At 31.9% G+C, this 16,574-nt stretch overlaps 1 protein-coding gene across 1 annotated transcript; it reads left to right on the forward strand.

Moving 5' to 3' along the window:
• The first annotated feature begins 14,768 nt into the window (after positions 1-14,768).
• On the forward strand, positions 14,769-16,493 carry LOC141711065 (AT-hook motif nuclear-localized protein 10-like). Its single transcript, XM_074513511.1, has 5 exons — positions 14,769-15,140; positions 15,613-15,680; positions 15,793-15,924; positions 16,019-16,180; positions 16,272-16,493. The coding sequence occupies exons 1-5, from the start codon at positions 14,819-14,821 to the stop codon at positions 16,317-16,319; spliced, it is 732 nt and encodes a 243-aa protein (XP_074369612.1). The 5' UTR covers positions 14,769-14,818; the 3' UTR covers positions 16,320-16,493.
• The last annotated feature ends 81 nt before the right edge of the window (positions 16,494-16,574 follow it).

Here is a 16,574-nt window from a genome sequence, read left to right on the forward strand (position 1 = left end):
CCGTAACTTTACTTTGAGTATTAGGTTTGGTTTTGTTTGTTATAGTTCATGAGAGCATGATTCTTGTATCTTTAGAGTTTGGATGGAATTATAATGATTTTGGGTTATAAATCTTGGTTGTTGGTTGATGAACCTTAAGTATAATTAGTAGCTCTTGTTTGAGATTGAATAAGTTGGAAAAAATCATGAGGTTATGGACTGAGTTAGTAAGGTTTTGATGAAGTTTGGTGGTATTGGTGGTTATGGGTTGATTTGTGGTTGATTGTGGTTGATTGGAGTAGTTTAAAATTTGGTAATCGCGTAAACATAGATGTCGTAATGTCCGATTTACTTTAGACTGTTTTTGCTCTTAACATTAGGACCCGTGACTCACTTCTAGGTTTTGACCATTTCCATGATTAGATAGTTCATGTTACGAGCTTCGTTTTGATATGTGGTTCGTTTGATTCCGATGTACGGATTAGGAGAAACGACCGTTTTAAGTAACGGCGTTTCGCGAACGAACCATTACCCCTCGCCTTACTTTGAAACATAGGTTAAAGACCTTAAAGGACTAATTGGAGTATGAAACATTTATGTAAAGTGTATTAGGCAGTTGGTAAAGCACTCGCGAAAGAATTGCCTTAAAACCCTTAATGGTTAATTTATTAAAAATGGTGGAGCCGAGGGTACTCGAGCGACTTAAGTGAATCGTTAAGCGCAAAAGCGAACGTTAGGGTCTAATTGGTTAAAGTATAGATTCATAAGCGACTTTGGTTTAATTCCAACTTATATGTTGTTTATAGGTTACCAGACTCGTCCCAAGCCATATGTAGCCTCCAGTCACTCAGGCAAGTTTTCTAACCCGTTATACTGTTGTTGTGATAGTAAATATATGTATATGCATTATCTTGTGATAAGTGCATGATTGTTATTAGCAAATTTTGCGATATATTGGAGCATGCTGATATGGTATATATGCATGTCTGTTTCGTAATCTGGTTATCTATCTGTTGATTTCAATGCTTATTAGTTGCATAATACTTATGCTAGAGATAAGCAGTAGTTGCGTATACCCTTAGTATAGGGGACCCAAAGGCGAACATATTTCTAAACCGGGAGTCGATATTCCCGAGTATATTATATATATATATATTTATATATATATAGAGATATAGTTTTCAAAACTATTGATCGAATAAGGTTTATTCGATAACTTTATTTTATTTAATGAATATTATTTGAATATTCATTCGAGGACTTATGACTCTGTTTATTCTATTTAATGATTATTATTTGAATATTCATTTGAGGATGTATGACTCCGTTTATTTTATTTAATGAATATTATTTATAATATTCATTCGAGGTATTATGACTCCGCTTATTATTTAATAATATTCTTTATTTTATTAAAGAATAATGTTTCGATAATCAAACTTATTTTCGATTATTCAAATAAAGATCGTACTTTCGTATAAGTATATCTTTGGTTAATTATTATTCATTTCAAGTATAAGTTTTAAAACTTCTACTTCGATTATTTTTATAAGGATTATCTTTATGAGAATATTATTTAAATAATAATATTCAGATATTTCTAATATATCAGGACTGCTTTATTTTAATAAATCAGCAGTACTCCAAACATTCTTAAAAATATTTTCGAGTCTTCAAAATGATTTCTAAAAGTTAGGGCGGATCCCAAAACTCATTCTTTTATATTTAAGATCCTCCTTTCGAAGGGGATTTAAATACTCGCTCAAAACCTGGGGGATCGGGCTCTGTGGTGTATTTTACATTCGCAACGTGGTTGCTATTTTGAGAAAACAATTTGATTACTTGTCCAACGTTCGGGAAGTAAGTCTCTCTAATTGAGTCGGCATAAGCGACAGGCCGGGGTACGGTCTATCAAAGTGTAAGTGGCTGGGTGGCAGTCCATCAACGCGTAAGAGGCTGGGTGGCGGTCCAGCACAAGGTCCTTATGTGGCTAGGGTGATGACCGGTGGGGGATTCATCCATCTACTAGTAGAAAAGGTTACTTATTGGTATCTTTGCCTGATCAGCAAGATATCGGGTTTATGCCAAAATTCTTTTCCTTTTCAAATTCATTGGATATTGCAACTCTGTTTATAATTTTCATAACAGAGGTTTTCAAGGAGTGTATGAAATGTATATATATATAGGTGTATATATATATCGGAACTTAATGAAGTATCTCGTAACTTCATTATTTATAACGATATTCAAAGATTGAATCTATTCAAATCTTGTCTTGTAGTCTAATATATGTGATGAACTTTTGAAACTAATTATAACTTGAACGGTGGTAGTTCAAGTAGTATTCGAAAAAGATATAAGCATATTGAAGTATCTTGTAGCTTCATCTTTTCAACTTATATCTGGTTAATGATTATCTTATGCATGACAAAGATTTTCACAAAAATGTTGAGACAAGGTTAGATATATGAGATCACCTTGCAACGATAGTTTTATACAGTTATAAACTGGAACTCTGTGTATATTATACATGGCAGAGGATTTCAAAGATTTTGAAAAGTATATATGTATATATACTGAATATTTTGCGACTTCGTCGCGTTAATCATTATATCAGCTTGGTTCATTTCTTCTTGACCAAGACTTTCATGAGTACTATGAGAATGCTCATATATAGTTAATCATTATACATATTATTTTGGTGGGCTTATTGCTCACCCTTGCTTTCTTCTTTCATCACACAACATCAGATAGACAAGATGAACAGGACCAAGCTCTCAATTCGCGAGCGGATAGGAAACGTTCCGCAATTTCCTATAGGCGTTGATGTCGCTGTAGCTGAGGTAGGAACTACCAATAGGCTAGACTTTCAACTTTTGATGTACCAGACTTATGTATCTTTATCAATTGTAATAATGGCAAAGAAATTTAAATTTATTCAGAAACCCTTTTTAGGTGTATTGGCATATAATTTTGGAATAAAATGACTCGTGTTATTTTTGGATATTCATCTCTGAGACTATAACTTGTGGTGTGTGTGTTTATTGTGGGGTCACAGTACAGAGTAGTTGATTGTTTATTAAGATTGGGTGTTATTAAGGGAAATGGAACTCGTGACAACCCGGATCCCCGACCTCGGATTTGGGGGTGTTACATAAACCTCTATCTAGATGAACTGGAAGAAGTTAGAGGGATTGATGCCTACAGGAATGTACCTGAAAGGTTAGTTTTCAAGTACAAGGGAGGAAAGGAGATTTAATGGCCACTTCACAGGATCCTTCAAGAAAGCCAATTTGTGCTGATAAAGGTTTATTCATCATTCAAGAAGAACTTTGGATTCAATGTAACTGCAAGAAGACTTGTTCTAAAGAAGATTGAAGAACTGAGGAGTATTAGAGCTAAAGATACACTCCCAAAGACTCTAACTATTCCTTACACAGGGAGTAGAGTGCATCTAAGGCCCTACTGGCTGATGGAGTTCATGGATGACAAAGGAGTTAGAAAATTTTTCAGATTAGAAGACCAATTGAGCATCTCTAGCAATGAGACTCTTTTGGAAATGCAAGAAAAGCTAAATCTCTCAGAATCTGATGAACTGGAATTCCACAGACAGCTCCAAAATCAGATAGAAGAAAACAACAGAAAGCTTGGAAAGAGATCTAGATCTTCAAGGAATTAGATTAATCTGCTCAGGCTAGAGGAGCACCTTGAAAATGACTGTGAGCTCATCTTTGTGCATTTTGTTATTTGAAGCACTTTACAGTTTTATCTACTTACTTTTAAAGTTATATGTAGCCATAAATTGGGGGAGATTATTGTGGATATGTTGTGAACTTGATGATTTTATTAACAAAACACCTTAGTATATTTTACTTAGTGAAAAATGTAGCACTCGACGGATAAGGAATATAGTCCCGACGGATGACTCAATATAGTCCCGACGGATGATGATTTATTATCCATCGAGTGAGTAGCTTATGTAATAATGAGTCTGTAGCACAATTCTGCATACACCTTGGTTAGATTCTGTAGTAGCACTCAAGTCATGTTGACTTTAATTAGATATGCATAATATGTTGATTAATTGTACATAGATGATGTCTTGTAATTCTGAATAAATGAAATGAAGTCAAGTGCCAGATAGCTACCTGACGGATATACAACAATGCCACTCGACGGATGATCAACAAGGCAACCCGACAGATGATCATGTACTCGACGGATAATCAATTCAAACATCTGTTGACAGTGACAACACAGTCACATACGTCGAGTGTATGCAAAAGGAATATAGAAGCCTATTCAACTGGGTTTTAGAGAACAAAGAAGCATTGCCATTTACATGCTATTATGAAGATATTCAAAGATGCTGGAATAGAGTAATGAAGCAACATAGTATTAGACTTGATAGGTTTTATTTTATTATCTTGTCTTATTAGTTTGTAATCTTGGTGATATATAAACCAAGAAGTAGCAAAGAGAAAAAAAAAGAACAAGACTAAGAACATTATCTTAGAGAAATAATTGTAAGCTACATCCTTAGCATTTCTTTGTAAACTTAGTTGTTCATATTTATAAGCAATTATGAGCTCATCTTGCTATACAGAGTTCTCTTGATATTATATATATCTCTGGTGGATACATTCAAATCCACCAGAAAGTTTTTAAAGACTTGTGTTTTTAATTACTTGTGTTTTGATTTTACTAACTTCTTATTCCGCACTTTGCAAATCAAACACTTATATATTATTAAGATAGAACATTTTATATTTTTTTGAAAAAGATTCAAGAATTCCATTCAACCCCCCTTCTGTAATTCTTGTTGCATTATTATGGACTAATAATAACAAACCGTAAACTTATTAAGTAATCATCTTGGGTTTGTAATACTCTTAACTTATGGATTTCAACGACTTTACTTTCAATTTCATCTCTGAGACTATAACGTGTTGTGGGGTGTGTGTGTGTTATTGTGGGGTCACAACATGCAGTTATTTATTTTAATTTAAGTTAAGTGATATTAATTAAAATAAAGAATGTGACAACCTGGATCCCCGACCCCGGATCTGGGGGTGTTAGAAGGCACTTCACTGAAATTTCGAGAACAAAATTATTGTAAGGAGGGAAGAATATATTATCTCATATTTTATTTGTATATTATTTGGTGCAATAATGTAGTAAATATTTTATTAATAGAATTTACAATTCAAAATTATGAAAAATGTTTTATATAGATAATTGGCTTTTAAAAATTTGAATTTGTAAGCTATCTTTTAGTTGTTCAAAATTTGAATATGAGTCAAACCATTAAGTACGTGATAAGAGAAAAACAGATATGGGATTTTAAAAAAACTAAAGAAGAATGTAGAGAAAATTATGGACAATAGTTTCATAGTTTGTTGAGGCTACTTATTATATACACAAAGTCACCCTGTTAGTGCTTTCACACAAAACTCATCTCACAGGGGCAACTAAATAATGGAAAAATAGTAGTATTATTTAACTTATGAGTGAGATAGAAGAGTTGGTGGATAAGAAAGGAAGCTTTGGACCTACATGTGCAAGAAGGTCAGAGAAGAGCTAACTGGAGTGAAGTTGTTAAATATTGGGTTATTAAAGATTAAGAAGAGGAGAAAGAGATTTTTGGGTTATTAAAGATTAAGAGGAGGAGAAAGAGAATTACACACATAATTGTACATTTAGTTAAAATTTAATCACTACCTAATTTAAGATGATTATTATTTATATTGTATACTAATATTAGTCATTTTATTTTCAGATTTATACCTATTTGTACACATTTTTACATACTTATATCAGGCTCTAAATTCAGGTAAGTGTTATCAAATTATTATACTATTTGTTTATGTATTGTGTTAGGTACTGTTTAATACCTGTTTAATTGATTAATTAATTGTTATTTATACTGACTAGAAGGTATGGCTAACTAGTCATGTTCACTGTTGTTTTCTTTTTAATTTTTATGCCATTAAGTTGGTTTAAGAAATTTTATGATTCTGGAGTTTTTATATTTTACTAATTGGATGATATGGTACATTTCAATATTTTTAGTGTCTGACTAGTTTTTTTAATTATTACTTACTAGTTATGTGTGTAAGTTGTTCACAATAATTATCATGTTATATCATGCTAGTTTATTAATATGTAAAACAATTTGTAAAATAAAATCTATTTTCACAAGATTTAGTTTATTGATGTTTATTGAAATTGACAAAATATGTATTTGTGGGACTAATGATATTTATAGTATTTTATTTTACAGGACTTATGTAGTCAAAGTATTTTGTCATTTAAGTTAAGTAATTAACAATTGGTTGTTTGTTTATCTAAAATTATAAATTATTTACATTTGTTAATCATATTATGTTTTCCTCATGCATAACATATTTGTTACTTTAGTCTCATTATTTTTTTATAATCAATATGTTATTAGTTATAGTATCTAATGCTTGGCCATAATAATTTAATTTTGTAAGTACTGTTGTAGTATTAATGTGCGAGAGGTGGATTTGATAAATCTATAAAAGGGCATACATGCTATATTTATTTTTATCATTTTATTAAATTTTTATTATAATTTAATATGTTAAATGAATGTCTAATTTAGGTTTGTCTACTTTTATAAAGCTATATACTTAAAGATTTCTACAATACTTTTATAAATTAATAAAATATCTTTTATATTTTCTAAACCAGCTTGTATATTATTCATAGTTATATATTTATATTACTCTAATATGAGATAGTGATCATCCGTGTTAGTTGTGGTAGCTATATAAAATATTATAATTTTGTTAGCTTACTTTTTAGTGGTTTTAGGGTTTTAGAGTTTGGCGTTTATAAGTTATATTTATGTTGATATTATTGAATATTTTAGACTCTGGAATTCCATGTACGAGTATCTTTCATTCTCTGTTCATTTAAAATATATTTTTCTTTCTTTTTACTTATTTTTTTATCATATTTTGTGCTTTGTACCTGTTATCTTATCCTATTTTATTTTGTTAAGTTGTACATCTTCTATATGTACACTCTTAATTTTTACTTAGCCATCTTTGATCCCTATTGTTGCTTAACCACTTTTGATCCATGTTGCCTATCAGTATACTTGATTTGTCCCATACAGATTTTATTTTCAGTACTATTGACAACACTTTGTAACCATTTATTATGGGCTCTTAAACTTATCTGTGTGGGTAAATCACACGAGACATATGGAGTTTTTTCAATCTTTGGTGCTATCGGCACTAACTCGTATCAGTGCTGTGAGTATACAAGCATGTCTCTGGGGTATGATGCATGTTTAAGATCATGATCATTTTGTTTGTTTGTGAAAATGTTTTATACATTTCATTTTATCCTCCTTGTGGATAACCGAAGAAGGAACTGTTTGTACTATGCTTTGCTTGGTGTTTACTAGCGAGCAGAGGTTTTATAAGATGTCCTTACTACCCACCTTACTTGTTCTCAGCCATTTCTTTGATTTTTTTGGAGTAGTTTGTTTTCTTGACTCTAAATATTTACTGTCATATTACTCATCTTCTTGGCTAATTATTAATATCAAATGTATTCATTTATTTTACAATTTAATGATATATTCGTACTGGGCATTTGCCTCACTCATATTTATTTATTTCCACATGTAATCAGGGGTAAAGCGGGGGTGTGATGATTGCCACCCAAATTTTACCTTGTTTATCTAGTTTAAAATAAAGTCAATGACATGTTTTATTCCATATTATTTTGGAGGTTGTTAGAGAACTCTATTTTGAAGATTTTGAACTTTTGTTAGTTAAATAAATTATGTTTAGCTTATTTTTGCTTCCATTAATAAACAAGGCTTAACTTGTATAACATCTACTTGTTTAAGTGAGGTGTATACAAGGAAGAAGGAAAATCAGTACTCAAAGGGAAGAAAGTTTGACAAGAAAAAAGTGACATGTTAAAACTGTAATAAAAGAGGAGACCTTGCTACTGAATGTCCCAAGCAACTGGAAATGCACTTATCACTTCAAATAAAGACTGGATGGGCTCATCAGGACCTGACAGTGATGGTGAATCCTATGCTCTAATGGAAAATTCATGGAGATGATGTATTTTCTGCTAACAAGGTATCAATGACTGTTTTCGCATAAATACTGACAACATATCTGAGTTAAAAACTTTCTTGAAATCTTTGCATGTTAATTTCAAAAATAAATCTCTTAAAAATGAAGGTCTAGTCCTTGAGAACAGAGAACTTAAAAGGAAAAAAGATCATCTAGAAGCTGAACTAATTTGTATGCATGAAACTGAAGCTGCATGTAATAGAGCTAAGCATAATGAAACTTTGATGAATATTAAATATGCCATGCAAGAAGAGGTTCTTGAAAAGGAGAGACAAGTTTTTAAAATTTGGATGAGTTCAGGAAGAAAGGTCTACAGTATGATCATAGATAAAAATCAGAAATAATGTCTAGGTTATAATGAAGAAAGTTACAAAAATATTGATAAGAACATCACTAATACAACACCAGTTAAATTTGTCAGTATTATAGAAGATGAACTTAAGTCAGTCTATAAAAAAAGATCTACCCCAAGAAATCCAAATCAGAGGAAAATTAAGATGAAAGTTGTTAAAAAGAAAGGTAAAAACGTAGGTTTTCTCTCTAAAGGACATTGCAAAAGAAAATAAGTGAGAGAAACAGGGTTCCAAAAGAGGTAGAAATGGAAAAATAGGAAATTAATAAAGCAAACAATTATAAATATATCCCTGATGCTCGTAGAAAAGTTTGTTTTAAGTGTGATAATTCTAATCATATTGTTATTGATTGCGTGAAGATTAAAAAGAAAGCTATTGTTATTTTTGATTCTGATGTTAGGGGTAGATTAATATTTTATAAACTACTGAATCCTTGTTTTCACTGTGATAGTGTTTGGCATTCAATTTATAGTTATAATGAGTATCATAGTCTGTAATCACAATTGTTATGATCCTTTTCCCAAGTTGAATAAAATTGCAAATTCTGCTAGCAATACTAACTTGAATAGACATGCATCTTATAGAGTTAAAACTGATAGGACAAATCCTAATGGTGCAAATCCTAATGGTCCAAATCCTATCAGGAAGTCTTCTGCTGCACAAATACATAAGATGTAAAAAAGAACCCAACAAGTGTGGGTTCTCAAAAATGCTAATTAATCTTTTCATTTATGATTGCAGGGAAAAAAATGTGCTAGTGGTGGATAGTGGTTGTTCTATACATATGACTGGAAATAAATTCTTGTTATCAGAATATGAGAGGAAAGTTGGACCAATGGTTTCTATGGCAATGGCATTTAGGAAAAAACTGTGATATGGCAATATTATTATTGGAAATGTCATCATTCAAGATGTAGCTCTAGTAGATGGACTGAAGCACAATCTCCTGAGCATCAGTCAAATTCCTGACAGAGGATACCATGTTATATTTTATGATACTTAATGTGAAGTGATTCATAAAATAACAAAGAAATTTGTTTTAATTGGATACAGACATGGGAACATATATGAAGCCAACTTCATGCAAATATAGATGGACCTGAGACTTTCCTGATAAACAAAGCATCAATAGATGAAAGTTGGAACTGGCACAAAAAGCTTTCTCATCTAAATTTCAATAATCTCAATGAACTGGTGAAGAAAGGTTTGGTAAGAGGATTACCAAACATGTACTATTCTCCTGATGGTCTATGTGATTCATGTCAACAAGCCAAGTAGAATAGGACCTCCTTTAAAAGCAAGTCAGAATCATCCATTAAAAAGCCATATGAAATGCTAAATGTGGATCTCTTTGGTCCCGTGAACATCATGTCTATCAACAAAAAAAGGTACACCCTAGTTGTTATTGATGAATTTACCAGATTTATACGGGTATTTTTCTTGCACAGGAAAGATGAGACTTCAGATATTCTTATGGATCATATGAGGTTAATTGAAAATGGCTCAAACTACAAAGTGCAAATATTCAAATGTGATAATGGCACAAAATTGAAAAATTCCAAGATGGATGAACTATGCAGATACAAAAGGATCTCTCAACAATTCTCAACTTCAGGTACTCATCAACAAAATGGAGTAGTGGAAGGGAAAAAACAGAACATTGATTGAAGCAGGAAGAACAATGCTTGTGGAAGCAAATCTCCCAACTTATTTTTGGGCTGAAGCTGTCAATACTTCTTGTTATACTCATAATCTAACTCTCATAAACATGCATGTATTAAATTCTTATCAAATGATCAAATAAAAGAAACCAAGCTTGAATAATCTTTACATCTTTGGATTTGGACGCTTTATACTAAGAACACATCCTGAAATGCTTGGAAAATTTGACAAAAAAACAGATGAGGGCATTTTCGTTGGATATCTATCTCTAAAGCTTACAAAGTTTTCAATCTAAGAAAAAGAACTATTGTTGAATCTATTCATATGTTTTTCGATGACAAAAAAATTCCTGGTTTTGAAGAAGAATCACATGAAGAACCGGTGTTTGCAAATGAGAAGGAAAAATCAAGAATTAACTCAAATCCTGATGATCCAGCAAATACTGATGACATGTTAAATCCTGACAATGGTGATGTTGATCTAGAATTAGTTGTTGAGAATGCATATGTTGAGGGGAAGCAACATCAACACTCAACCAGTAACACCTCTAGTGAATCAGATCTTGATGATACAACAGGAGAATAAGACGGGTCAGGAAATACTAAGTCAAATGGGAATTCTTCAGGTTATACAAATTCAATAAATGATAGTTTATCAGGTGGAGATTATTCAACTGAGCATCATGATCAATTTGGTGAACAATCTACAAATGGAAGCTCTACACAGTCAGGAACTGAGAGAAATGACATAGGGCGAGCTTCACATAATAATGACTTCAATGACGCATCAAATTTAAGGGGAGCATCAGGAAGTAGGACTGAACTTCCAAGAACAATTAAATGGACAAAAGATCATACTCCTGATCTCATAATTGGAGATCCTGATATTGGTGTTCAAACTAGGAGTGCAACTGAACATGAATGTTTGTATGCCAATTTTCTTTCTAAGCAGGAGCCAAAGAAAGTAGAAGATGCACCCAAAAATGCTGACTGGATTACAGCTATGCAAGAAAAGTTGAAATAATTTTAAAGAAATAAAGTATGGAAGCTAGTATCTAGACCAAAGAACAAGTCAGTAGTTGGTATAAAATGGGTTTTTAAGAACAAGAAAAATTTAGATGGCACCATAATCAGGAACAAAGCTAGGCTTGTTACAAAAGGATATTCTCAACAAGAGGGCATTTACTATGATGAAACCTTTGCTTATATGGAAAGATAGAAGCTATCAAAATCTTCTTAGCTTATGTCAGCTCATAAGAAATTCAAAGTATTTCAGATGGATGTCAAGGGTGCTTTTCTAAATGGAGAACTGGAAGAAGAAGTATATGTTGAGCAACCACCAGAATTCATTGATCCAAAATTCCCTAATTATGTCTACAGACTTGACAAAGCACTTTATGGACTCAAACAAGCACCAAGAGCCGGTATGAAATACTTGCCGAAATTTCTGATTAAAAGTGGTTTCAAAAGAGGTACAATTGATAAAACCCTATTTTATATTAATGAGGGTAAAGATCTGTGTTAGATATTGAGTGCAGTGAAATATAACACATGGGGTGAATGTGTTTCTTTGGATTTTAATTAACTTTGAAAATATTTGGCTTAAATTGAACAAAGCAGAAATGAATTTATAGGGATAAATTGTTTGACAGTAAGCACACAAAATAAGATATCAAAAACTCACTTGATTGTATTAATCAAATTTATTTTGCTATAAATCTGTGTTCTTAGAAATAAGAACTCATCTACAAATCTTGAGAGAGAATACAAGATATTTTCCAGATCTATTTTCTTACACCTAAACTAAGGACCCGTGCATGCTTTATATACCAACAACACGGGTTCACAAAACTTGCACCAAAATGCACTAACAAACTTTCTAAAGCTATCTTATCTAGTTCCATTTCCGGTGGTAGTAAATCTGTACAGAATCTTGTAGGTCCGTGACCATCCTCTGTCCAGTGAATCTTGGCCCTTCATCTTGTATTCTTCAAGCTGCTTTTGTAGTCTATCCAATTCAGTGAATGAATTGTTTGTTGACTGATAATTTTGAATCTTGAACTTGTCTGTATTCTGAATTCGAGATGGTTTGTCGAGATCTCTTTTGTTCTGTAGAGATGTCACATATCGATAAGTATAATGACTTATCGATATCTCCAGTTCTCTACATGCAGAATAGATTGTCGACTTCTCCAGTTCTCTACATAGGTTTTTGACATATCGACATCGCTAGTTCTCTACATTAAGAATTGACTTGTCGAGATCTCGAGTTCTCTACATGAAGAAATGACTTATTGATATCTAGAGTTCTCTACATAGGCTTTTTGAATTATTGATATCTAAGATCTCTACATGCATTTTGACTTATCGATATCTCTTGAGACTTCTCGAGAAGTCATTTTGGAATTCTCAACAGACTTCTTGATATCCCTTGATCTGTAACTTGTCGATATCTGACCTAGAACATTTTTCCTAGAACAGAATTATTCAAATCCAAGCTACTATACTTCTCCCTGATGCATGATCATGAATTGATCTTCGTCCTGAGTTTATTCCTTAGCTTGAAGGTTGTTCACAGAAAAATCATCCAGTCCAATCTACTTAACTATTTTTACAGACTCAAGGAATACAGTTACAAAATACAGAATTAGATTATTGTTATTCCCTAACAATCTAACAACAGAATTACAAAAGGGGGAGGGTTAAATAGAATTCTGGTTTCTTTTGAAAATTTAGAGAAACTCTTTTAAATATATATAACCGTGAATGAATATGCAGTAGTGCAGATTAAAATAATTCAAGTATTCAAACACAAAGTAAATAAATAGGATTGTTTAAAAACTTTCTGGTGGATTAAACTTTCCACCAGAGATATATATTAAGATAAAAGAACTCTGTGATGCAAGAGCTAAATTTTCAATGATGATATTTTTCAAGTTTGATTTTACCATATCCTAAAGTCTTTTCTAAATTGCCATCTACATAAGAAACACTTGGGCCAGCCTCCTCCTTAAACTCTGATAGCAGGGATTTATTTCAGTCATGTATCCTGAACATCCACTGTCCAAGATAAAAGAATTTTTCTTGTTACTTTGCAATCAAATAAATGATTAATTAGTGTTTCTAAGGACCCGAACTTGCTTGGACCCTTTGGCCTTTTTAAGTTTGATAACATTTGTGACAGAAGACTTTAAATCAGAGTTTATGCTAACATTCTTAATATCAGATTTTACACATGCAGTGCAGGAACAACTTTTTATGTATTTAAAGAGGGTTTCAGTTCATAATAATCATAATACAAAATGTGATACTCTTTATATGTGTAAATTGAATGCTAAACAGTACCACAATGAAAACATGGATTCCATGGTTTGTATCAAACTATTCTATTCCTAAACTCTGACTTAGGAGGAACAGTGTTTATCCCTTTATTCTTCCTGTAATAAACAACAAGATGACTAGTACTATCATAGTTTAAACATGCATTTCTAGGTGCATTAGGATTGGGTTTGTATTTGTTCACCTTATTAACATCTACCTTTCCATTTATGTTCTTTCTAGGCTGTTCCTTCTTTTTTTTATTTTGACTTCCTTCATCTTTTACTTAAGCTGTTTCTGAGTCATTAAACCAACATTTACTGACTTGGTGTGAACTTGTTCACACTTATAATTTTTTAGGTAAAAGAAATGCCTATTATTTTGGTAAAATTAGCTTCCAATAGAACCTTAAATATATAATTTGAACCAAAGTTTGAGTTTTTAACATCTTATTATGGAATATAATATTTAACGATATCACCAACACAATGTATACTATTATATTAAAGATGAGACATTGAAAGTTTGGTTGGTAGTCCTCTGGTCAGTCAATTTAGAGTCATTAGATGTTTAAAATCCAGTTGATAAGAACTGTTAGATGTAATCCTAAAAGAAATTGTATAAATTGATTTAAGGTTCGAATCTCACCAACAACATATTAAATTTATAATATATTACTATAAAATTTTATATAAGGGGGTGCAAGGTTCGAATCTCATCACCAACATATAAAAATTATAATTTACAATATATAATGATAAATACAACCATGCCTCGCACGGGTTATATATAATTTTTTTAATTACAATATACTCACAATATTTTTTAATGTTAACATGCTTTTCACGTAATAATAGTTGTCAATTCCAAGAAAATATATGATTATTTCTATATCATGTTTACCTGTAAGTTGACTAATTTCTATAATTTTTAATCCAACCAACCACGTCTCTTAAATAAATTGTAACATAAAAAAATTGTTAGTAGGTACATGCTCGTAATTAATTTTACATCTCTAGATGAATGTAGACCGGATTTTGATCCATATTATGTAGAGAATGAAATTAATGTATGAACATAATCGATAAACAATTTTGGTTACAGATATAGAAATGAATGTGTTGTAGATATATTTAGAAAATTACATATTAGTACAAATAATAAAGAATAATGAAAGGAAAAAAAAGTATTTTGCTATATAGATAGTAGCTGGTAAGTAATAGACCAGTGTCATTAATATAGGCAAGTCTACTTTTACTAAACCAAACCCCCAATATATACAATAGAAGTCCACAATATTTACAATATATTATAAATTCTCACACCAAAAAAGGACACACAAACACACAGAGACCCTTTAAATTACTCCTTATAAAACATGGCAGGAGAGCAAATAAAGTTTACCCTGGACCTGAACACCCCCAGTGAGCAGGTAAAAAGGAGGAGGCATGGAAGGCCACGAAGGTCTGAAGCGGCTGGAAATATGGTGGTGTCTCGAGGAATGGATGATACTTCACTTTCCATGGCCAGTGTTGTATCTTCACCCCCGATGATGAATGCATTTGCATCAATGCCAATGAGAGGTGATGTTGTTTCACCGCCACTGATTAGTGCTGTTGTTTCACCTTCGGTGCCGAGGATTGTTTCGCAAACACCTCATGCATTCAACTTGTCTCCTTCAGCTGAAAATTCTGTCCCAGGTTCTAAAAATTATAATTGAGTCGATCGGTTACAGTTTTTTATTAGTTAGCATTTAATTTCGATAAATCATCACCTTTTAGAACAAAGGATTTTTGTTAATTTTCTTTTTATAATTTTAAAAAAGGAATTAGAGGTTTTTGGTAACAATTTCTGAGAATATATATACTACTTCATTTTAAATTACTTATTTACTTTTAATTTTATGCGCATATTTTAAAATGATTTAAATACATTTTGGTAGAATAACATATTTTTTAATTATATTTTGCAATTAAATTTTAATAATTAACGGAAGTTTATGCTTACTACACGTATACGTGTGTATGTGTATGTTTGTTTTCTGATATAGGTGATAATGAGTGATGACCAAATGAGATCTAATTTTCACTGTTGGTTATGAGAATGAGAGTTTGTTTTCTCCTGAGTTATTATTACTGTAACTAAAAGCACTTTGCCTTTTCATTTGTCAAGGTGAGATTCTGGCAGACACTACTGTTGCAGGCTTCACAGTGCATGTGGTTCAAATAAATTCTGGAGAGGTATATATACTATTTCTATTTTTTCTTTTCTTATATTAGTTCTCAGTAAATGGTTTTTCTATAGTGTGTAAACGTGTACATTCTAAGAGTTATATCGTATTGTTTTGTTCAGGATCTGATTCGAAGGATTATGTCCCTTGTTGAGAATGGGCCTAGAGGAATATGCATAATTTCCGCCAATGGAACTGTTCGTAATGCCATGATTTCGCATGCCTGTTCTTCTGGTGCCACAATCGTCTACGAGGTTCGAATCATATCTTCATTATTTTGGTACTATAAATTAAACTCCAATTTATTGGTTGTATGCATACTAAGTTTATATATACCATATATTGCAGGGTCAATTTCAAATTTTATCTTTGACTGGCTCTTTTACGGTGGCGGAAACTGGAGTAGGCAGATGCAGGATGGGTGGCTTAAGTGTTTCACTTTCATGCCCAGATGGCCGTGTCATAGGAGGCGAGGTGGCTGGTGCGCTAGTTGCAGCTAGCGCAATGCAAGTAAGATATTTTCTTAATTTTTACATAGTAATTTGTGTGCTAGTTTTTCTTTAAAACAATTTGAACTGTTTACCATTCACTTTATTCTCAGACTGTGGTTGGGAGCTTTATCCTAAATACTTATAGACGAATGCAATGAGATGCGGACCCCGGACATTAACATAAATGTGGCTGATAAAAGGCATGGACTGAGTGGCTGCCATTTAAATTTTTTTATGTTTATCTCAATATTGTGACAATGTGGAAAACTTGTAATGTTGAATTTTATATTTCCTGAAAAGTTTCTTCTTACATAATGTTTCCCCATTCCTAATCTTTCATCGTTATAATAACAATTTTTACCGTATTTATAACTATTTGGTATGAAATAACACCACCCTGATATAAAACTAAA

This window comes from Apium graveolens, chromosome 3 (genome assembly GCF_009905375.1).
Source record: "Apium graveolens cultivar Ventura chromosome 3, ASM990537v1, whole genome shotgun sequence".
NCBI classification, from domain to species: domain Eukaryota; kingdom Viridiplantae; phylum Streptophyta; class Magnoliopsida; order Apiales; family Apiaceae; genus Apium; species Apium graveolens.